General features: G+C 40.5%; 2 protein-coding genes across 4 annotated transcripts; both read left to right on the plus strand.

Annotated features, from left to right (window-relative positions):
• The first annotated feature begins 112 nt into the window (after window positions 1-112).
• On the plus strand, window positions 113-14,917 carry LOC145480570 (uncharacterized). 3 transcript variants are annotated; one of them, XM_081458827.1, is made up of 8 exons: window positions 722-820; window positions 1,652-1,801; window positions 2,419-2,482; window positions 10,275-10,334; window positions 11,991-12,196; window positions 12,378-13,633; window positions 14,002-14,058; window positions 14,132-14,917. In XM_081458827.1, the coding sequence occupies exons 4-8, from the start codon at window positions 10,320-10,322 to the stop codon at window positions 14,140-14,142; spliced, it is 1,545 nt and encodes a 514-aa protein (XP_081314953.1). In that variant the 5' UTR covers window positions 722-820; window positions 1,652-1,801; window positions 2,419-2,482; window positions 10,275-10,319; the 3' UTR covers window positions 14,143-14,917. The 3 variants fall into 3 exon arrangements, with proteins under 3 accessions (XP_081314952.1, XP_081314953.1, XP_081314951.1); XM_081458826.1 differs by lacking the exon at window positions 722-820 and adding an exon at window positions 113-173 and having other exon boundaries at window positions 14,002-14,917; XM_081458825.1 differs by having other exon boundaries at window positions 14,002-14,917.
• A 527-nt stretch (window positions 14,918-15,444) lies between these two features.
• On the plus strand, window positions 15,445-22,609 carry LOC145480575 (threonylcarbamoyl-AMP synthase-like). The gene is made up of 5 exons (XM_081458834.1): window positions 15,445-16,233; window positions 16,310-16,517; window positions 18,631-18,868; window positions 19,628-19,764; window positions 20,878-22,609. Exons 1-5 carry the CDS (start codon window positions 16,170-16,172, stop codon window positions 20,939-20,941), a joined length of 711 nt encoding a protein of 236 aa, XP_081314960.1. The 5' UTR covers window positions 15,445-16,169; the 3' UTR covers window positions 20,942-22,609.
• The last annotated feature ends 55 nt before the right edge of the window (window positions 22,610-22,664 follow it).

Below are 22,664 nucleotides of genomic sequence, written 5' to 3' on the forward strand. Positions count from 1 at the left end.
GGAATATGACGGATACATAACGCAAATTCTAATTGGCTACTTTTTTGACAAACTGTTTGACCCAATCAGAAGCTATGTATTATGCTTGCTCCGATGTTGTGTTCAAAAATGGCGGACGAACAAGCCTGTGACAAGAGCACAAAGCCGTGAGGTAGTGAGGGGAGTCAGCTGTGGTGAGTTGTGACAATTCATCGACGGAAAATTAATGATATGGGCTTATACCCTTTCTTTGGTATCAAAAATATTGAGATGATTCATTAACATGGATATTAACAGTGACGTTTTATCTGAAAATGTTGAAGCTTACGTGGGTTTTTTTGCGTGACCGTACAGACTAAAACGTTAAATCTTGCATTTAGACCTGGATCTGCTGAAAAAAAAGTTAGTGATAAGCATATTTTATATGAAGGATCTATTTCAAATATATGGACAACAAAGATTGGCGTTGATTTCTTTGCACGCGCTTCCAAGAGTACAAGCCTGGAGTACAACTTGTACTGTGCAAGTCGCCGAGTTTCGACACCGTCACACATGCTTATAATTACATTTAAACGTATCAACATTTTGATCTCGTTGCAAATGTGGTGCAGGTTAAGGCGGAAGCTAAGGAGAAAAATTATTATAGCTTCTAACAAGGGTTATCTGTCAACGCCATGTCTACGTGGCCACGAATGGTAAATAGCCACCTGTTGAGCACGCGTGACGTGTTAAATATTTATGCTGAATATTAATAAGGCCTAGAACATGAATGAGTCGCGAGTGAATAAACTTCACAAACCAAAACAAGACGACTATATTAGTTAGTCTCTGAATTTCTCAGGTAAGGCGATCAATCCTGAACTTCCTAGCGTTTTAATGATTAAGCGCGAATACAAGTCACATCTAACTAGTTAAGTTTTCTTTTTTTGGCTTGATCGGAAATTTTTCGCTATACAGTAGTTTGAACTATCAATCCTTTGTTATGGTTGTGGGCTCGTATTTTGAACGTAGATGGAATTGTCGTGCCAGTTAAGTGGAATTAAACTTCTCGCCTGTTTTATTGAGCTTAAACGTGAGAGCATGCGTTTGAAACAGCAAACTTGAAACTAGTGAATTGCGTTCGAAACTATATTTACATCTAAGGATCGAAAAGATGTATTGCACATATAAGCGGTTTAGGCTTTTCCGGTCGAGGAAAATTTTTCGAAATTTAATAAAGGACCATGACTATGATTGGGAAAACAGCTTAAGCAATTGCGATATCTGTTGTAGTGCTTCAAACGCGAAAGACTATTGCGCATTTCAGTGCTATTAGCGAAGAGAACTAAAAAGTAAGTTAAACATCATGAAACAAGCTTCCGTGTCCCGTGTGCGTGTTTTACCGAATTCGTCAGTGAGGTGAAACCCAAGATGTCTGTTTATAGTGCCCGTTTGAAAGCTATTAAATCGTTTGGCTCAGATCTAGTTTCGATCAAAGTGTGATCACACCTTGGTCCAATTTTTGTGTGACCAAAACTAACACAGTAACTGTGAATATGTCACGCGCCTTGAAAGTGAAAGGGCGTGAAATTCGTGCTTGTTACATTTACATTGGGGCTATGAACTGTGCTAATCTACAGTAGTTTTCATCGCATCTGTGTGCCATTATCACTGGGTCTTATCGCTTTCGTAGATCTGTGGTTCGTTGAAGATGTGCACCCTTCTCTGCTTGACAGGTGCAAGCATACTGGAATCGAGCACGAGGAAGCAATGAGGAAGGACCACTGTCTTCAGATTCTGCCCCTGAGGCGATTTTTTCTATCCTTGACGGATGAAACTAAGGGTTGGTGGAAGAATTTATGTTTAATTTTAATTTTGTTACGATGGAAAAATACTTGAGCTGTTGTTTACTTTTTCTGCTTTGAAGAATATGCAAATTTGACAGCTAATGTATGTCTCAAATGAATAATGGTCCGAATAAAATTTGTTTCAAAACTGAAGAAAATCGTTCATGTACATGAACATATTTATCCAGTGTAAAATTACAGAGGTAGTGAGCAGTTTTTTTCTTGGGGATTTTTTGTAACCTTATTGTTTTGGTATAGTGATGTACAAATTTCTTTGTTTCAATATCTGAGTCACCAGAGATTTCCTTTGTTCCACCTGAATTTTTTTTGTGTGTTTTGATACCATTAAATATTTACAATGTTTTCAGTATTTTTTTTCCAGTGGACAAATAAGAAAAAAAGGAACTGTGTCTAATCATGATACATATTTTCTGTGTATGTAATGCTGCATCAACATGGGTTTCAGAAGTTTTGTTCTTTGTTTTTTGATGTTAATTACTTTCCCCTCTGATTTAATTTAGCACCTGTTGAATGTAGCTATCTGGGCTAGTTTAGTCTGATGGCCTCAACTCAATGGAAACATTTATGGGGTAATTTTTTTTCTGCTGACTAGGAAAGATATTGTAATTCTGGGCGAAAGTGGAACTTATGAAAAGAAGATCGATCAGGAAAATAATGTGAGTAAGAAATTATTGTTTTTTCACTGACTATTTAGTTTGTAAGAAATCAAGTGACACACCCATCTTATGCAAATAATTCAGACAAGACAGGGTGTGGTTAGCTGGTCTCTTTTCCATTGAATTTGTATATTTATAGAAATATTTGAAAACAAAACCACAAACAGAGACATGAGTGGGAGTGTGAAGGCTAACCGGGTGTGGAACGTAGCTTTATCCTATACAGAGAACTTTGTGGAAACAAAAATTGAAACATTTATAATTTGAATTTCAGGCCAAAAAAATCCAAATGTTTTCCTTAATCAATAATGTTGTCTTTACTTTAGTTACATGTACTGTAGTTTTCTGCTTTGCTTCTCATGTTACCTACATTGAAAACAAGGATGCATATATAGATCTCTGTACTGCTAAAAATCATTTATTTGTTGATGACTGAAAAAAATGATAGATTAATGTTCCTAAATAGTTTGGATGGGAAATTGTGACAATTATGTTTTGCTGTTGCCTGATTCAACAGGTGGTTAAATATATCTTATGAGTTTAGGATAAATATACAATAAGCTGCTAGTAATAAGCACCTGGCATTCTCTTGCTAGAAAAGTTGCAAATCACTTGACAGTTGAAGCAAAATAATAATAAAAAAAAATTGTAGCTGTGAAATGTTGATCTGTGATGTAGTTAACAAGAAAATTAATGAACTTTTATATCAAGGTTAATTTTCTATTATTGACCTTGTGTTGCTGGGGAAGCAACAGCAAAGATTGTAGTTTGAGATATTTTTGAAGTAAAATTTAAAGGTTTTGTTACAAGTAGAACGTGAGGGACTGGGCCCAGCCCCAGGTCACTTATTATTATGGGATCGAAAATCCCACGCGTGGGCGAGAATAAAAACGAAACGAGGATCGATGAGAAAACGTGTTGTCATTGCAGTTTTGTAGTAGTTCCTGTGCGAGATTGAGTAGAGTGTAACATTTGGTGACCCCGACGTGATAAAGAAACCACCGAAATGTCTATAGAAGTCGTCGAAGAGATTCAGATAGAGGTGAGAACAGCAATTTGTCAGCTTAGCGAAGCGAGTCTTCGAGAAATCTGTGCGGGGCTACATATCGAAGTTAAAGAGACGGATACAGGACGCCTGGCGTTAATACAAATCCTAACGAAATATTTAGACGCCGAAGAACTCGGAACTGAAGCACTAACGAATCTCAGAGAAACAATTAAAGAAAAGAAACCGGCAACGAAGGACGCGAAGAGTGAACAAGAGGGTGGTGTGAAAACCGAACATGTGGATCAGAAGTCTGCTGTCAAGTCAAGCACAAATGCAGTTACGCCTAAAGAAACCACAGCGATTCCACCGTTCAGGAAGGAATTTAAAATATCGGGACAGATTGGAGATTCACGTCAGAAAGATCGCTTGAGCTTTACCAGTCTTGCTCACCAAATTAACGCTGGATTGAAACGGGGCTATAAAGAAGAAGAAATTGTCGAGGCTGTTATTCGAGCTATCAATCCAGGCCTTAGATTGAGGAGCTACTTGGAAGGTAAGCCCGATCTAGATCTTGCCAGATTACGTAAAATACTCCGGTCACATTACCAAGAAAGGGGGGCTACGGAAATGTATCAGCTGCTCAGTTCGGCAGTACAGGAAGCTGGGGAGACCCCTCAGGACTTTCTTGTTCGCCTCCTTGATCTAAAGCAGAAAGTACTGTTTGCATCTCAAGAAGCAGGATCTGATTTGAAGTATGACCCAAAGCTGGTACAGTGCATGTTTCTGCATTCATTATTAACTGGGTTACGGAATGATAACATTAAAATGGAGATAAAACCATGCCTGCAAAACACCCAAGTGGAAGATGAAGAACTTTTTGAGAAATTGAATGCAGCAGTTAGTAATGAAACAGAAAGAATGCAGAAGCTTGGTTCCCGTCATGACCAGCTCACAAACCGAACCCCCACACAGCTTGTAGCTCAATTGGCCACCCATGATGACAGCCATGCCTCAGTTGAAGGTAAAACCCCAGAAAAGCCACCAAAAGTTAACCTTCTTACTGAAGTTAGAGAGTTGAAAGCGGAATTGGCTGCTATCCGGGAGGGCATGGAACAACAAAGCCGCGCTAGCCCTCACCCACAGTACAACCCTGTAGAGCAAGGGAGGGTTCGCCCTAGAGGGTGCTGGAATTGTGAAAGACAAGGAAGGGGTTTCCGTTGCAACCATTGTTTCAACTGTGGTGATGTCGGCCACTTCAGTTACCAATGCCTAAGGTCAAGCCGAAGGGGCTATAACTCAGCAAGCCCCCAGGGAAACAGACAAGGGTTGCCCCCACGGGACAAGGAGCAGCCCCCCCGATTCATGAGCAGTCCCAACAATGCATGAACTGTGGAAAGAGGGAGGATTGGGCACATCAATACTTGCGGTGTTCACAGTGCCATACTAGCCACTATTGTTCAAAAGTTTGTCAAAGGGAACATTGGGAGAAGCATAAGAAACTATGTCAAGCCATTAGCGAAGTTGAACTGAGGGAAAGGGCAAGTGTTGAAACATTGAAAACGTCGTTCAGTTCCCACCTAACCCCGAGACAACGCTCTAAACTCACCAAATTAGTGGGAAGAAAATGTGTGGTTTCCTGCTTGATTCAAGGGGAAAAGGTGGATGCCCTGTGGGATACCGGAGCTCAAGTTTGTGTTGTGTCCAAACATTGGAAAGAAATTAACCTACCAAACGAGCCAGTAAGAGACATAAGCGAGTTATTGGGGGAAGATGGATTAAATCTCCAGGCCGTGAACGGTACAAAAATCGCATATGATGGCTGGATTGAGGTGGAGTTCCAGTTGGTTGGGGAGGACGGGTACTCGGAGCCATTGACAGTACCCATACTAATAGGAAGTGAAGATAATCAGGAGTATCCCATCATCGGCTTTAATGTCATTGAAGAGGTCATTAAGAGGAGTAGTAGCCCCAACACAACCAGCCTATTGCCCCGAATAGTGAATGACTCGTTCCCATCTGTGAAAGAGGGCGAAGCAAGAGCGCTGGTTAATTTCATCCAAAGTATGGATGATGAAGCTGACACCGGTATGCTCAGAGTCGGCAGACAAGACATACGTGTTCCACCGGGAGAGACTGTGAGAGTCAAATGTCAGGTACACTTTGGACTACTAGAAGAAGATTTGCCTGTTGTGTTTGAGCCCAAAGAGGAAGGGGCGTGGCCTGAGGGGCTAGAAGTTCAGGGCTGTCTCCACCGAATCTCCCCGAGGTCTTCGAGCCGAATGTATGTTCCAGTATGCAACAACACCGAACGAGAGATGACCTTACGTAGGCGGACAGAACTGGGCACTATACAGTTAGTGCAGTCCGTCACGCCACTGCCAGTCGAAGCTGAACAGAAACAAGAGAAAGAGGAAGGTGAAACTTGGAGTGAGGCAACCAGTTGTGAGCGGGAGCCAAGTCAGCCTGAACAAAGTAAAGCAGAGTGGACTCCCCCAGTTGACTTGAGCCATTTGTCAAGTGAGCAACGGGTGATTGTCAAGGAGATGTTGAGGGAAGAATCCGGGGCCTTCGCTATAGATGATGGTGACATTGGATGTGCCGAACATTTGAAATTGGAAATCAACCTGAGAGATGACGTCCCAGTACAAAAAACATACAATTCAATTCCAAAGCCCTTGTACGAAGAGGTAAAGTCACACTTGCAGGATATGATCAATCGTGGTTGGATAAGCAACTCAAAGTCACCCTACTCTTCCCCAGTGGTGTGTGTGAGAAAAAAAGATGGCAGTCTGAGACTATGTGTTGACTATAGGCAGTTAAACAGCAAAACTGAGGATGACCGCCAGCCCATCCCTCGCATCCAAGACATCCTGAATAGTCTCAGTGGGAACACTTACTTTTCAGTGTTAGACCAAGGAAAGGCATATCATCAAGGATTCGTAGCAGAAGAACACCGACATCTAACAGCGTTCATCACCCCCTGGGGTTTATACCAGTGGAACCGGATTCCTTTTGGCCTTAAAAATGCACCGGCAGCTTACCAGAGGTACATGGAGAAATGCCTAGAAGGTCTCCGCGATGAAATATGTATTCCATATCTTGATGATGTCCTGGTGTACAGTAGGACATTTTCTGAGCATGTAGACAATGTGCGAAAGGTACTTAAACGTTTGCAGGAGTATGGTATCAAGCTGAAGCCAAAGAAATGTGAGTTGTTCAAGCCCCGTGTTCGTTACTTAGGCAGAATAGTCTCAGCAGATGGCTACACGATGGACTCAGCAGACGTTGCAGCAGTGGCAGCCCTTAAGGAAACTAAACCAAGAACTGTTGGTGAATTGCGCAAACTCCTGGGTTTCATAAGCTATTACCGCCAATATATTCGCGACTTCTCCAGATTAGCCAAACCCCTTTATGACCTACTTTCAGTTAAAGAATGCAGTGACCAGCCCAGCAGAGCTAAAGGACAGAAACAGCACCCCAAGTGGAAGTTGCCGACATCGAAAGGACAATCGTCATCAAATCACAAAATCCCGTGGAATGAACGACACCAAGAGCGATTAAACTTCCTAATTGAACTTCTTATGCAGCCAGGGGTAATGGCTTACCCTGACTTTGAACGACCATTTGTACTGCACACGGATGCCTCAAGCGAAGGACTTGGGGCGGTGCTCTACCAAGAACAAGGGGGGAAATTGAGAGTTGTTGGCTATGGCTCAAGGACATTGACGCCCGCGGAACGGAACTACCACTTGCACTCAGGAAAGTTAGAATTCTTGGCCCTAAAGTGGGCAATTACTGACAAATTCAGGGATTACTTATTCTATGCTCCATCCTTCGCTGTTTTCACTGACAATAACCCGTTAACGTATGTGATGTCATCAGCAAAGTTGAATGCCACGGGGCATCGGTGGGTGGCCGAGTTAGCGGATTATAACTTTACAATCAAGTACCGACCGGGCAAGACTAATGTTGACGCGGATGTTCTGTCAAGAATCCCATTGGACATAGACAAGTATATGAGCGATTGTACAGAGGAAGTACCCAAAGATGTCCTTGAAGCAACCGTGGAAGCAGTTAGGGAACAGGCAAAAGGCACAATCCCATGGGTTACGGCAATTGCCGCAGACTTGACAACTCCTGAACCGACATTAAAGGATCTGAATCTAAAACCCTTCAGCCCTAGTGAAATCAAGGAGGCACAGTACTCGGATAGTGCTATATGCCGCGTGCTTTACTACAAGACACACGGGATCAAACCGGGTGGTGGCCAACTGAAGAATGAACCCCATGGAGTTACCAACCTTATGAGAGAATGGAAGAAACTGGAAGTTGATGAACATGGTATCCTGCGACGAAGAACAAGCTCTAAGATACAATTAGTTCTGCCACACAACTTCATCCCAGTGGTACTTAAAGAACTACACACAGAGATGGGACACCTTGGAGTGGAGAGAGTCGCAGAACTTGCAAGGTCCCGCTTCTACTGGCCACATATGTACCGTGACATAGAGTATTTTGTGACACAACGTTGCAGATGCATCAAACAGAAGAAACCAAACACAGTCACGAAAGCACCTATGATGCACCTGATGACATCAGCACCCTTTGAAGTAGTTTCCATTGATTTTCTGCATCTGGACAAGAGCAAAGGTGGATATGAATATGTACTGCTGATTGTTGATAACTTTACCAAATATGCCCAAGCCTATGCAACGCGCAACAAGACGGCCCGTACTGCTGCTGAGAAGATCTACAATGAGTTTATCCCAAGGTTCGGTTTCCCAGCACGAATACATCACGACCAAGGTGGTGAGTTTGAAAACAAATTGTTCCACAACCTAGAACGTCTCAGTGGAGTTGCCAGCTCGCGAACCACTCCATACCACCCACAGGGCAATGGCCAGGTAGAACGCATGAACCGAACGTTACTCTCGATGCTAAGGACCCTCCCGGAGGAAAAGAAATCGAACTGGAAAGATTCCTTAAACAAGCTTATACATGCGTACAACTGCACAAGACACGAAACGACTGGGTTCTCGCCATTTTACCTGATGTTTGGCCGTTCCCCACGATTACCAGTTGATTTGCTGTTTGACCTAGACAACGACCTTCAACAGGGTGATTACCAGGACTATGTAAAGACGTGGCAAGCAGATATGAGACGGGCCTACGACCTAGCATCTAGGAACACCCAGAAATCGTCAGCCAGGAGTAAAGTGTATTACGACAAGAAGGCTTCCGCAGCAGTCCTACTCCCCGGCGACCGCGTACTTGTTAGAAACCTTTCAGAAAGGGGAGGACCTGGAAAGCTCCGTTCACACTGGGAAGAGCAAATTTATGTAGTTGAGGAACGCATATCTGATAGTCCAGTCTATCGAGTAAAGCCAGAACTTGGCCGTGGGAAACAACGAGTGTTACACCGTAACTTGCTACTTCCTTGTGATGCTTTACCACTGCCTAAACCAACGAGAGCATCATCCAAGACCACCCAACTAAGACCTAGAGTGCCACCTCAGCCTGAAGACATTGGAGAGAGTTCCGATGATGAGTATGAGATGAACACACTGTCCTCTCCAGTCACCCATGAAATAGCCTTTCCGGCGGAAGTAGACACCCCTCCTATGGACCCACAGGACCACTGTGATAATGAAGATTGTGCCACTATGTCAGATACCAGGGACCAACCTGACCCACAAGTGGACACTGGTGACTCATCAGTGCCAAATTCATCCGTCCTAGATGTGACTGATATGGCCCCTGAGGAAAGTGACAATTCAGATTCAGAGGAACACCTAGAGGGAGCTACCCGACCTAGAAGGGAGAGACGACCCCCTCGGATTCTGACTTACAGTCAGATGGGGGTACCCGAGTACCAACGTTTAAACCCAGTAGTAAACGCAATTCAATGCCCTCAGGTGATACTTCCCTACCAAGTCATGGCCAACTGGCTTGTACCTCACTGCCGGTGTGTTCACTGCACCCCGCACATCCCATTCATTCCACAGCTGCAGTATATACCACAGCCCATATGGACAAACCAGTAATGAACACTCCTGAAGTCACAACTGATTACTCCGAGTATTAACCATGGACAAGCAGACCTGTTGCTCGCCTTCTGTGACTTAACTCATAAGCGAAATTTGTGTTGGATTTTCCCTCTAGTTACAAACTGTTAAAGACAAAACCTGCGGATCATGGAACTGCCACAATAAGTATTCAGTTTGAAACATGACGAGAACTGACGCTCCCTCCTAACCATTGTTCTTTTTGGTTTTGTATTTCCTGTTATAATGTCGGGACGACATTTCTGTTGGAGGGGAGTGTGTTACAAGTAGAACGTGAGGGACTGGGCCCAGCCCCAGGTCACTTATTATTATGGGATCGAAAATCCCACGCGTGGGCGAGAATAAAAACGAAACGAGGATCGATGAGAAAACGTGTTGTCATTGCAGTTTTGTAGTAGTTCCTGTGCGAGATTGAGTAGAGTGTAACAGTTTGAGCTTAATATTAGTTTATTATATGGCAATTATTTGGCCAAAGATGATTGCAGCAGAAGTTGTTAACCTTCCGTTATGCACACACTACTAAAATTTGGAAGAATCCAACCCTAAAAACAACCTATCAGAGCATCTGTCATACTTATATTGGAAAATTTAGCTTTACTATGTAATAAATTCTAAGATATGCGCAGGATTCAAGATTGTATGTATTTAATGAACCTCACAATGCTACAAATCTGTTAATATCCACTTCAATCCTTGCTCATTTCCCTCAGTCTCATTACCTCATTCTTTTTTAATCCAGAGAATTCAAGGTGATGTTAAGGATTGGCTATTGCAACATAACAGGATGAAAGATTATTATGTGAGTATTTTGCTCAAGTATTTGCGGGCTTTAACTACATACACATCAATTGTTGGTTTTGTTTTTCAACAGTCTTGGATGAGGAAAAGTAGATATCTCAATGCAGTTACATGTATTTTACAGTTTACAGTTTATTGTACTTGAAAAATGTGTGAGAATTTTACAATGGCTACCCTTACATCATCATCATCATAATATTTATACAGGATAATCCCGACAGTGTAATAAACACTGGTATCAAAGGAGGGCCTGTTTCCTAAGTCGAAAGGAATTCTTGTGGGAACCTGTTATTGCCCGCCGGATAACTCTCAGTTTTTGGAAATTTTTAAACTGGGCTTGGAAAGAGTGTTGGGAGAGGATAAAGAAACAAGTCCCTGCCAAGGGACTCGTCAGTTGCCTTTCAGTTGCCTTTCAAACATCGCAGTTTATTTACAGTTTATTTACAGTTTATTTATTGCCATGATTACAAATTACAACATACAACTTACACTACCCGTATATAGCATAGGCTAATCGAGATGGGCAATGTTAAAGTTCCCTGTACATTTAAATGCCAAGAAACTGAGCACAAAATTAATAATGTACTCTATTTAACAATTAGGATTACAAAATCGAGAGATATCTATCCCTAGTCAACTATCATGCATATAGAAATTGTGAGTGAATTATCCAGTTGTCTTAGATTAAATCTTCTAGTCGGTAAAATATCTAAATCTTCTTCACAAACACTTCAAAACACAAGTGGCCACCATTTTGTTAACAACCGCAGGCAGATGGAAAACACAGACTCCATAATCTGGAAACAGAAAAGTATTATTGACATCAGTACCAGTTATCGTAATTCCATTTCCATTTTTGCGTATTCCATGTTTTTCATATGCCCACAACTGGACACTGCTAGGCTACTCACTATCTACAACAGAATAGATAGTGAGTAAATTATGTGGCTTATGAGAGAAAGTTATTTGTAATTCTGAAATGATTACACCTCTGCTGTAGTTAAACGGTGACCTTATCTGGCTGTAGGTTCATCAGACTACCAAGAAAATAATATACTATGACAAGGGGGCAATGTATAGTCCTGGGACTAGTTAGTGTGAAGCTGCAAGAATATTGCGGTAAAGCTGCAAAAATATTGTGCAAGCAGCAAAGCCACAAGATGAGCTGAACACATAACCCGGGGGGAGGGGGGGGGGGCATATAAAAAGGTTGGGGATGTATAAATCAAGGATTCTGGTCTCATTTAGGGTGTTCATGATGAAACGCCACTACTTTTAGCCATCAAAGTATCTTTTAGAGTCCACTTGAAGAAATGATAATAAAAAAGGCTTTTTTTTCATAAATGGCCTTGTTGCAGTTTTTCCATTTCCTCTGGCTTCCTCCTTTCTGTCCTGGTTCATGTCATAAGTCCTCTCAAGCATTCAGAACATTTCATGTACAAAGCCTGTGCTGTATACACCAAAACCCCCAGAAATCGATGGCATTGTGTTTAGAAGCTCAACATGCAGAAATGTGTTGAATAAACACAGTTTCCACACTGCCCATCCCCTAACTCCCCTCACACACCCCCCCCCCAAAAAAAAACTTATGTACTAGGCTATCAAGGGCTCATCAGCAATTGTGCGTAATGAAACTAAAGTGATTTATGTTTTTCAGTATGAAGACTTTGAGGTGTTATCACAGACTGCCCGTGAAGTGTGGCTAGCTGAACAGTGTTCTGCCTTTGAAACACAAATACAGACCCTGTCACGTGAGAGAGAAAAGGATCATTTTCTTGAGGAGCTGTATCGTAAACTTAAACAAGTAACCCGTCGCTGGCAGTCCTGGAATCATAGGTCCTTTGGAGGAGTTATCTCTAGAGGGTGTGTTTGAAGCTGTTGTACCTTCAAGTTAAATTTTCATAGGATGGAACTTTTTTATTTAAGCATGCAGGACCAAAAACACTGCCTTGTAGCTAGCGCGGACTAGCTGACGTGTTGAGCGTGTGTGCATGTGAACACCAACCTAACATGTCTAACATTATATATGTCTGTTTTGTAACAGGTATGTCGCTGAGTTAGCCTCATGGGAAAGAAATGTTCAACTCCGCGGAATCTTAGTCCCTAAAAGTCAATCAAACTCTCCGGAATCAAATGTGCTTCAGCGATTTGACGAACTTTGTATGAGCTTTGAGAATCTGCTTGAACGCTTTAGAAAGGGCATTTATCAGCCACTTAGCGACTTTTTTCAAAATGAAAAAATACTTTCGCACCTCAAAAGCGTTCCTAAAGACCTGGAGAAGGTTTTAACTCAATGGAATGCTCTGCTGACTTCTGGTGCCATTGACGAGAAGTTATTTAGCCGAACCAGTGCCGAAGGACTTTATCCAATAGGAATACGAAATAGGATACACGACTATGATCTCGTGTTACGACTTATTCCGGACCTGACCGAGAAAGCTTACGAGGCCTTACGACTGGCGCGTCGCTGGAGGTTAATAGGGAAAACCTCGGCCATTCAACGTGACGAAACTTACATCATTTCTAGAGAACAAACAGCTAGACTCCACAAGCGTCGCACTTCGAAAACTTTAAAGAAAGTAAGCACGTTAGAAGAAGAGCTGGAGGAGTCTAAAGCACAGTGTATCTCCCTTGAAGCAGAACTGAACAAGTCGAATGCTAAATGCGAAGCCATTGAAAAGGTTGTTACGGTGTACCGACAGCAATGTAACCAATTAGAGAACGAGTTAGATGCCGTGAAGAGAAGGTGTGAGTCTCTAAAAGAACAGTTAGAAAACGCAAAAAAAGAAAGCCGGAATGCTTCTAACGAAGCTGAAAGTTCTCAGGAGCATTGCCGCGTCTTGCAACAAGAACTGAACAGTGCTAGACTTAAGTATTGTACGCAGAAAGTTAAGTTCATAAACACCAAGAAACGTTGCAGTCAAGTTACAACCCAGCTTAATGCTACTCGAGAACAGTTAACGCAACTCCAAAGCGAACTGGAAGCGAGAAAGAAGCGTTGTCAAGCGCTCCAAGTTAAACTGGAAAATTCTAAGAAAAACATCTTTACACAAGGCAACATGCTAGATGTGTTACAGAACCAGTGTTATATGCTAAAAGAAGAGCTGGACGGAACAAAAGCGAAGTGCTTGCAGTTAACCTGTGAACTGGAAAAATCTCAGGATAGATGCTCTACACTGGAGAAAGAAGTGAAACATTTGAAAGAACAGTATCAAACCTTAGAGACAGAACTGAGGAGAGCGAAGACGCGCGAAGAACTGTTAGTTCAACAGAACACGCAGTTACGCAAACTGTTTCAAGGTATTTATTTCTAGCTGTAGGTTGGACAGCTCATGCATACCCTTGTAACACTTGTGCCGTCTATTTCAGATTCAGAACCCAGTCTTTTTTGTAGTTTGTGTAAGTTGATCGTCCCTGCACTGCTTTATGACCAGCACAGGCCTTTTTAGAACTACCCGCTCCCTGATGATCTCACACATTAGACGAACTTCTAAAACTGAAGAATCAGTTTGCATTTATTTACCCTTGGCGGCGCTCTTGATTTAGGCGCGCGAACTACCCTGTAGAAAATTTTGCATGGAAAGCATCACATATATCCACAAGATACCCTTACGACCCAAATAACAGCTAGGAAGAATTACAAATATCGTCTTTTATCTCTTCTTCAGATAACGGGATGGAGGAACCGAATTTGCTAAAGGTCACTTTACACGCCCCAGACACAGGTATACTACGTCATTAACCACGGAGACATCCCGAAGTTTAGTTTGTCAACGTATGCTCTCTTTCTCTGTTTAGGTTCCACGTGATCAGAAGCTGTTAGGAACTGTGTTCATCGATTGTAGCCTGGGTTCTAGTCGCTGTTAAAGAACAGAGTAACAACGTTGCCGCTATTTGTACACTACCTCTCACTTCAAGTGAGAGTTTCTAATACAACAACATTTTTCATTCTCCGCAACACCAGGTCACGAATTTGTCGAAAACGTAGCATACGTTTCTGACAAAAGGATGCTTGTCTCATGTAAAATACTTCCCGTGTTAAAAAGAAAACAACTGACATATTCACCATTCTTTAACGTTCATAGCTTGCGATCACTTTCCAACGTTTTGTTTACATCCTGGACTGGAACGTGACGTCATGTATGATTTGGTCGTTCGTCGTGTCTTTCTCGTGCCCGTCCCTTTGCGCATGCGTGCAGGTTCTGACCAATCCACGGAGATGGTGTGTAATAGTTTATCTTAACATATAAAATACAAAATACAAATACATTTTATTTTACGTGGAACATACGCTTAACTGTATCGTTTAGTTTAAGAAATTTGAACCAGCTTTTTCACAGATGTGCCACAAGAAAAGTTATATATAAATAAATAAAAGAAAAATATGTAGTGAAAATATATAAACCTATTTACAGTTAAAAATAAAACTATCATAGAATAAGAGCTATTTACGGGATAAGAAAGTAATTCATGGATACTACGGTTTCTAAAGTATTGACCCATTTCTGAAAATTTTTCTTAAAGTTTTAACCGTTCCAACCCTAAGTAAGCTATTCCAAAATAAACTAAACTACTGGAATCCTAATTTTAATAACTGTTAGAGATTTATAGATATGTGCTAGATAATTTAGAGAGTAAAGCTATACAGATGTTAAGATAGGTAGAGAGAATCTATATTGTAACAACAAACAGGCATGGAACACGCCAATAGTTTATAAGTTACTTCAGGGCTGGGTGCACAAATGAGTTTTTAATTTCCAATGAAAATGTATGGGTCAAATCTGTGACAGTATTTAAAAACAGTAACTATAGAAAATGAAACAAAGAAATAAGTTAAATGTTTAATATAATTAAACACAGAAAAGAAATAAATGGTTGAACGAAAGTATGTGCGTTTCATTCTTTTTGCCTCTTGCTATCCTGTGAACAGACTCCTTAGTCGAGGATGGGGCGAAGAGAGAGGGAAGGAAGAGGGTAGAAGAAAGCCCCCACCCCATAGGCCCCTGCAGCCACTTCATTCTCAGCCAGTTCCTTCTCGGCCCCTCCAGCCGTGGTTAGACTCTTACCGCCGGAGCCTTTGAACAGGCCAGGCTAGCCTCTTGCCCGGGCGGGAGGGGGGGAGGGGGGTTACTACCAGAAAAGTTGGGTGTGGTTATGCGGCCCACTTCTTCTAAGAAACACACCCAATTCAAGACTAGAGTGCTAAAACCAAAATGGGCAAAATCGATACCCTATTTATGGCCAACACAGCTGAAAAACCCTACTCTTTGGGGCCGCATATACCTATGTAAACTATACCGCACATACCTATACTCCCCCCGGGGAGTTCATTATCAAAGGACCATTGGACCCGTAGCCAATCAGATTGCAGGAAAATTTGAAGGGACCAATCAGAAGGCCGGATTTCGCTCACGTTACCGAAAATTGGCGAACTTGAAAGTTCGCCCTAGTTCAGCAAGAAAGGTTATCTGAGACACCAGTTGCAAGTCACGCCACTCCTCATTTTTGGCGCGAAACGCAAATGAAAACCCTTCAAGAGAAGACAAATCGACCTCTCGCGATATTTGTCGTCGCTCGCTCGGCCGCTTCGCGACCTCAACAGCCTCAAACCTTGAATTCTAACAACCTCGTTCCCAGGGTCCTCTCTCTACCTCGAGTCTGGTTTCCAGAGCCCTCAGTGCATCGGATAAAAACATGGCTGACACACGTGCAATCTTGATGCAGTTGTGAAACTCTTTTGTTTTGTCTGAAAGACAGTTTTCTAACTCATTGTTAAGTCCGTAGCTAGGTATTTATGCTAAGAGTACACTAAATCTGCCATTGGAGATCATTTGTAATGAATACTTCAGGGAAAATTTTTAAGATTGATCTCGCAACATCGAACGAAAACCGGCGTGAAGGTAAGCCTGTGTGAATCGTGTACAAAAACGTTTGATTCTTGATCTCTTGTTGATTACAGGACCTGTTTTGTTTTAGACGGTGTTCCAGCTGTTGAAAATATTCTGAATTCTGCCGTCAAGTCTCTAAAAAGTGGTCAAGTGATTGCCCTTCCAACTGACACCATCTATGGTGTTGCGGCACTGGCTCAGTCCACCGAAGCTGTGAACAAACTTTATGAGATAAAGAAGCGGCATGAGGAAAAACCTGTTTCTATCTGTGTTGGGAGGCTAGAAGATGTTCATAAGTAAGACCAGTTGTTTTTTTCGTCCCCTCAAAATGCAAAGAACATTCATTTCTTCGAAGAACACAGAGAGGGCTTCCTGTAAAAGGAAAAATAGCACGGAAAATCCAAAATATGTATTTTGCCAAACGAGCTCTTCAAAAGCTGTGACAAATTTTGTTTTCTTTCTTTGGATCTACTAACGCTTCCAAAAGTTTGCTTATATCTTGGTGCAATGAAGATTTCCGAACACAGATTAACTCATTGACACCTGAAGATTTTTTAGCCTAAACGCATTTTTTCTACATTTTGGACATGTTCAGCATAGATATCAGCTAAATTAGCTTCAATCTACCCAAACATTCATTTGCAACATGACAGCATGCCTTTCTTTCCACTTGCATCGTATTTTATGACATTTTTGCTGGGGCGTGCATACAAATCAAAATTTTTGAGAATTTTGAAAGTGACCTTCAACTTTAGGCTTTTCGGTTGTTTTTTGCGTTTCCTTTTTCTCCTTTTCTTATCTTTTTGCTGCAGTTATTGACCTTCTACTGGGCTTTCTTCCAGTTCAAGAATTTCTGAGAAAGCATCATCAAGATGGGAAATTCTTGCCGCAGAGTAGTCAAGTGTAGTTGAGGGAAATAAGTTATTTTGCTCTGAGTTTTTCACTGAAATTTCTAAGCATTTCTGTGTATATTTCATGGTCAATTGACCCAATCACTCTGATCTGGGTATCATTGGAAAGATCTTTTCCTCCTGCAGAATTTGAGTTTACCAGTAAGTGATGCCAATTTTGGTCAAAGGTGATGATGTTTGCTGTGGAACAAAGGCCAACACTCTTCATGGGTGGTTATGGAGAGCACAGGTGTCAATGGGTTAATAGGGAGATTTCCTCTTTTCACTAAAGGCAATTTGTAATTTTAAATGTACAGGTATTTTGGAAAATGAGTACATTTATTTTCTTTCGTTGCATTCACATACACATTCCCTATATTACAGCCACGATGTTAGGAATGCCTTTTTTCATGAATTACGGATTCGTAGATATTATTATAGGTAATCATACGGTTTCGAGTTCAATTTGGAATTAATTTGCACGAGTGAGTTTTTCAAAAAGCTGAAATTGCACGAGCCACTTCGGCGAGTGTAGTTTCAGCTTTTTGAAAAACTCACAAGTGCAAATTAACCCCAAATTGAACGAGAAAAACCATATGATTACTTATTAATAATATAAACATGAAAAAATTCGTGCGGAGGAAGTGCCGGAAGATCTTTCTTGAAGCCATTTTTTCTCATTTGAGAAAACTTTTTTCAAAGTTTCAGCACAAAATTTTCGTCATCATTCTACGTGATATCATTTTCTTAGAAAAGTCCCTATTTTCTTTCAGTCAATCATAATCCAGAATTTCGATGTGTAATTTGCACTGGTGTTACACTTGAACTGCACTGCTCTTAGCCAATCAGAATCGAGTAATTTTTTCATGTGTATTATTATTTCTAAAACAGAATTTTTTACTCCTTGAAGTCTTCCAGAAACAGTACAATGCAACCTCAATCTTCTTGTCAGTGATAGTTCAATTTTAACTGGCGAGGTAAATAAGGTTGCGATAATAAGTTCACAGACATAGCTCGGGTAACAGACTTGCCTAAAATAATGTAGTTTGAGTTGGTTTGTTACAGACCTAGCTACAAATAGCACGCACAATCAATAGTACAAATAATACAACACAATACAATACAAACGTATTGTACAGATAATCATATGAATGCGAAATTATTAAAGATTTACACTACGAGATATATTTGAAAATTCTCTCAAAATTGTACAAGCCTTATTGCAAGTGAAATTTGGAGCATTTTTCAAATATCACAAGTGCGTTGTACTCTCTGGTTTTCGAACAGGTTCATAAACCGTTGCCCCAACAATTTACCTGTATCCATTTATATACACATGGGTGGAGACAGGTACTCTGAAAGGAAATTGTCTCATGTCCAAGAACTCAACATTATGACTCTGGCCAGGGCTTGTAACCAGACTATCTCAATTCAGAGCCCAGTGCACTACCCATTAAGCTACCCCGCCTCCCAGAAATCATGCACTCAGGTTATTAGTTTACTGTTTTTTTGTTTTCAGATGGGGAAAAGTAACTGTCAGTCAGAAGATTCTTCAAGACTTGCTTCCTGGCCCAGTGACTCTTATATTTGAACGAACTGATCAATTAAACCCAGGGTTAAACCCAACTACAAGACTTGTAGGAATCAGAATTCCTGATCATTACTTTGTTCAGCAACTGAGTTTAAGGTGTGAAGAGCCACTTGCCTTGACCAGTGCAAATGTTAGTACAGTTGGGCAAAGCAGTTTAAAAATTGAGGTTAGTCGACTGTATGGGTGGAGGTGTAGATTTTGAGATTTTTTGCTACTAATAGTGTCCTTTATCTGAAAAAAATAATTTTGTTAGTCAACTTCAGATGGCATTATGTGTCTAGACAGATACCATTCTGTATGGCTGTTTTACTTTAAGTGCCTATAACACTTAGCCAGTTTCAATGAATTTCGAAAATTTATGTCTGTCTAAGATGTTTCGCAAAGAAAAAATCCCATTCTTTGTTTCATTTTTTTTTTTATCAGCGGACGAAATCCCATGTTACAGCTTGTTTTCACTGTGTACTTTTGAGAAAAAAAGAAACTGGCTAAGCGTTATCGGCACTTTAAAGTAAAACTGCAACACAGTATAGCATGGTTTAATGTAATTTACTTCTAATGTAGTGTAAGGTAGTGTAATGTAATTAAATGTAGTTTAAAGTAGTACGATATAATGTGCTGAATTATTTGTAACATAGCCCTGTGTTATTTGAAATAAAGAGTGTACCAAAAAAATACCAAAAAAATAAATTTTGTCTTGCTGAGTTGGCCCTACATCAGTATTTTTAATATTTGTTTGTACTTCACTTTTTGATTTATTAGAGTAACTAAAGCATTGCCTGCCATCAGCGTTGGTCAACAAGAAATTATTGTTGTCAACTGGTGTGATGTAAATATCAAAAGTTTCTTCTATTTGATATATTTCACTGTATAAAAAGATTAAACTGTATTTTGTTAAAATCTTAGCTTGTAGAGTTTTACTTTTTAGGAGTTTAAAGACATCTGGTCAAAGCTGGATCTAATTCTGGATGGTGGAGTTTTAGGACTGAGTGAACAATGCCGCAAAGGATCAACTATAGTAAACCTGTCAGTTCCTGGCAAGTTTTCCATCATCAGGGAGGGAAGGTAAGCAAACATAATAAACAAATGTCACATTTCAGCCAAAGGTTAAACCTTAAATTGCATGTACACAGGCCTACAGATATTTTCATTTAGACTGTTTTTTTTCCTTATAATTATTGTAGCACAGAGTGACAAGCTAATATCATCATTCCCAAAGTGTTAGCAGCTTAAGGTGGCTGAACACAGTTTTTGATACCTGTGTTCGTTCACCTTTTTCTCTAAAACCCTTGATCCCTCGATCGCCAAAACTGGCAGCAAGCAAGTTAAGAACACAAACTTTGGTTTTTTTTTGATGGTTAGGCTGACGTATGTGCCGTTGCCTTGGCAACATGAATAAATATAAACAGGCCTTTAAAATCGGTTTTGTTTATTTATAGAAAATCTAGTCATTAGATTTTCTTTATAATTTGCATGCAACAAGATTGTAACGATTCACACAAGCTAACACCATTTTGCTAATAATTTAACAGAGAGATCTTTAATTATCCCTTGTTGAAGGTTCACTGGAATATCTAGAATTTCCTTAGTTAAAGTTCATTTATTTTCAATACTCCAGTTACTTATTTCCTTAAGTAACTTCGTGCCAAATTTCGTGAAATTCTAATGAGTGGTTTTCGAGTAATAGGCGTATTTGCGAGAGTGCAATTTTCATTCAATTGCAATTTTTTGACTTACTACGCATGCGCTGCATTTAACTGGGTTCTTTTGGTAACAAAGAAAAAGCTGAGAATTGCTGGGTTCTTTGCATCATTACCTTTTCTAAGATATCTTTGTAATAAAAGACTAAAGCCATCAATACACTGGGTTCAATTCTAGAGAAAAATAACGCAGATAGAGCAGGTGCTGAGTAAATAAAATGATCGCTGTATTGACGGCATGTTTGTTTTTTTGCAATCCTTATGCGTGCGCTGAATTCCATCAGGGAAAGCGTGCGCGAAAACTGTGTTCGGCCACCTTAATAAGGTCTAAGTGACAGTGGACTCATGCAACTCTCAGCAGTGTGAAATTTGTGTAACATTTGTGTAACAAGTTCCTTGGGAAAATGTTTGGTATTGCTTGTGATTAGAATGTTTAGTGTTTAGCGTGTTTAAATTATTTTTAATGTTGATTCCACAGTGCCTACGACCAGACTGTCAACATTCTTAGCAGTAAATATGGACTTGAGGATTGCAGTAGCTGACAGCTACATATTTGCTGACAATCATGCCAGTGTGCCTGTTAGGGGCAATGGTTAAAATAATAAATATTGTAATATACATCATTTTGTTTATGGAATATTGTATTAGTGAATATTTGTGTTGTTCCCAGGCCAGTAGTATAATCCTGATATCTGCAGGATGGTGGTAAAAATATAGGAATTGTAGATTTATTGCTAGGTCTACTTGTTTGACATCCATTTAGCCACTCATAAAATAGTGACATTGAAAATGGCAAAAGAAGAAATGTAAACAATAATAGTCTAAAATGAAACAGCGGGTAAATTATAAGTTATTTAGCTCATTAGGTTAATATTAGCTTGGAACAATTGGTAGAAATAAAACCTTTGGTTGTAGAAGTAACAATAGAAGTAAAGAGCTGGATTAGTTAATCAGAGTTTCATGCTTCTTCCAAAGCAATCATTAGGCAACGTGCTTCTATAAAGCATGAAACTCTGAGTAGCAAATTAATGTCTTGGACCAACTACATGTAATCCAGCTCTTTACTTCTGTTATCATTTTGCTGTAGTTTAACTACTGAGCACTTTAATAGCTGATAAGAATTTCTACCTGCTATTTGGTTGAAGCAGTATTTAATGTATGACCTATTTTGTTGTGCACATCATCCAGTTTTTGTTCCAGAAATAGTGCAACATTTTCACAACCTGCTAACACGGAAATTGTTGCTATTTTTTGTTTGTAAGTGAAACATTTCAAGACTCTTCTTCTTGTACATACAACTATATTTTTAGTTTGATACCACAATATTATTTCATACTTAAGTGTGCAAAAATGTTTAGCTGTACTCACATTTAGAAATAAGATATTTGAACAGACATGCCATGTATGATACCTGCCTCTTTCCTTTGGCAAGGTTCTAGATAAACTGCAGAACCTGTGGTCACCATTCTACAGAATGATGCATTGCTTTATATTGAACTAGATTGTGTAAGTCCAGTATTGGGGAAATATTCTGGTAGTTAAACCCAGTGGGAGGCGTGGTGGCCTCATGGTTAGTGCGCTCATCCCCAGAGTGAGCAGTCTGGGTTCAAGCCCTGGCCGGGGACACTGTGTTGTGTTCTTGGGCAAGACACTTAACTCTCACAGTGCCTCTCTCCACCCAGGAATATAAATGGGTACTGGCGAATTGTTTAGGAAACCTAACAAATTGCGGTGGAGTGACCTGTGATGGACTAGCATCCTGTCCAGGGGGAATAGAAATACACCTAGCCGCTTCATGCTACAGGAACCGGGATAAGCTCCAGCAGCTATGAGCCAGTCGGCTCCAAGGCTTCACTTAAACCCAGTCTTGGTGGCTTTGGAATGATAAACTGGCCTCTTTCAAATTTGCAGATAACATAACATTACATCGTCCATTCCTAGAAAATGCTCGCAATGTTTTAAGCCAATGCTTGCTGTGTTCAGGAGGTGTTTTCTGCTTCTGAGGTTTGGCAGGAGGTGGGGTTTGCTTTGTTTTGGAGTGGCTTATTTCTGGGGAGGGGTATTATTTCTTGCAAGAATGAAGATAGGGGATGAGTCAAGAGTAGAAAAAAACTCTCCGATGATATGAAACCCAAATGAAATGAACTGGGAATAAGAACTAATTTTGTTCAGACATTTTAATGAGGCCAACCAAACAAGGGAATACACGTTTAAGAGCAGCTTCGCCTAAATATCAACTAGACTTGGAAATAGCGAAAAAATCGA

Source organism: Orbicella franksi, chromosome 3 (genome assembly GCF_964199315.1).
Source record: "Orbicella franksi chromosome 3, jaOrbFran1.1, whole genome shotgun sequence".
In the NCBI taxonomy this organism is placed as follows: domain Eukaryota; kingdom Metazoa; phylum Cnidaria; class Anthozoa; order Scleractinia; family Merulinidae; genus Orbicella; species Orbicella franksi.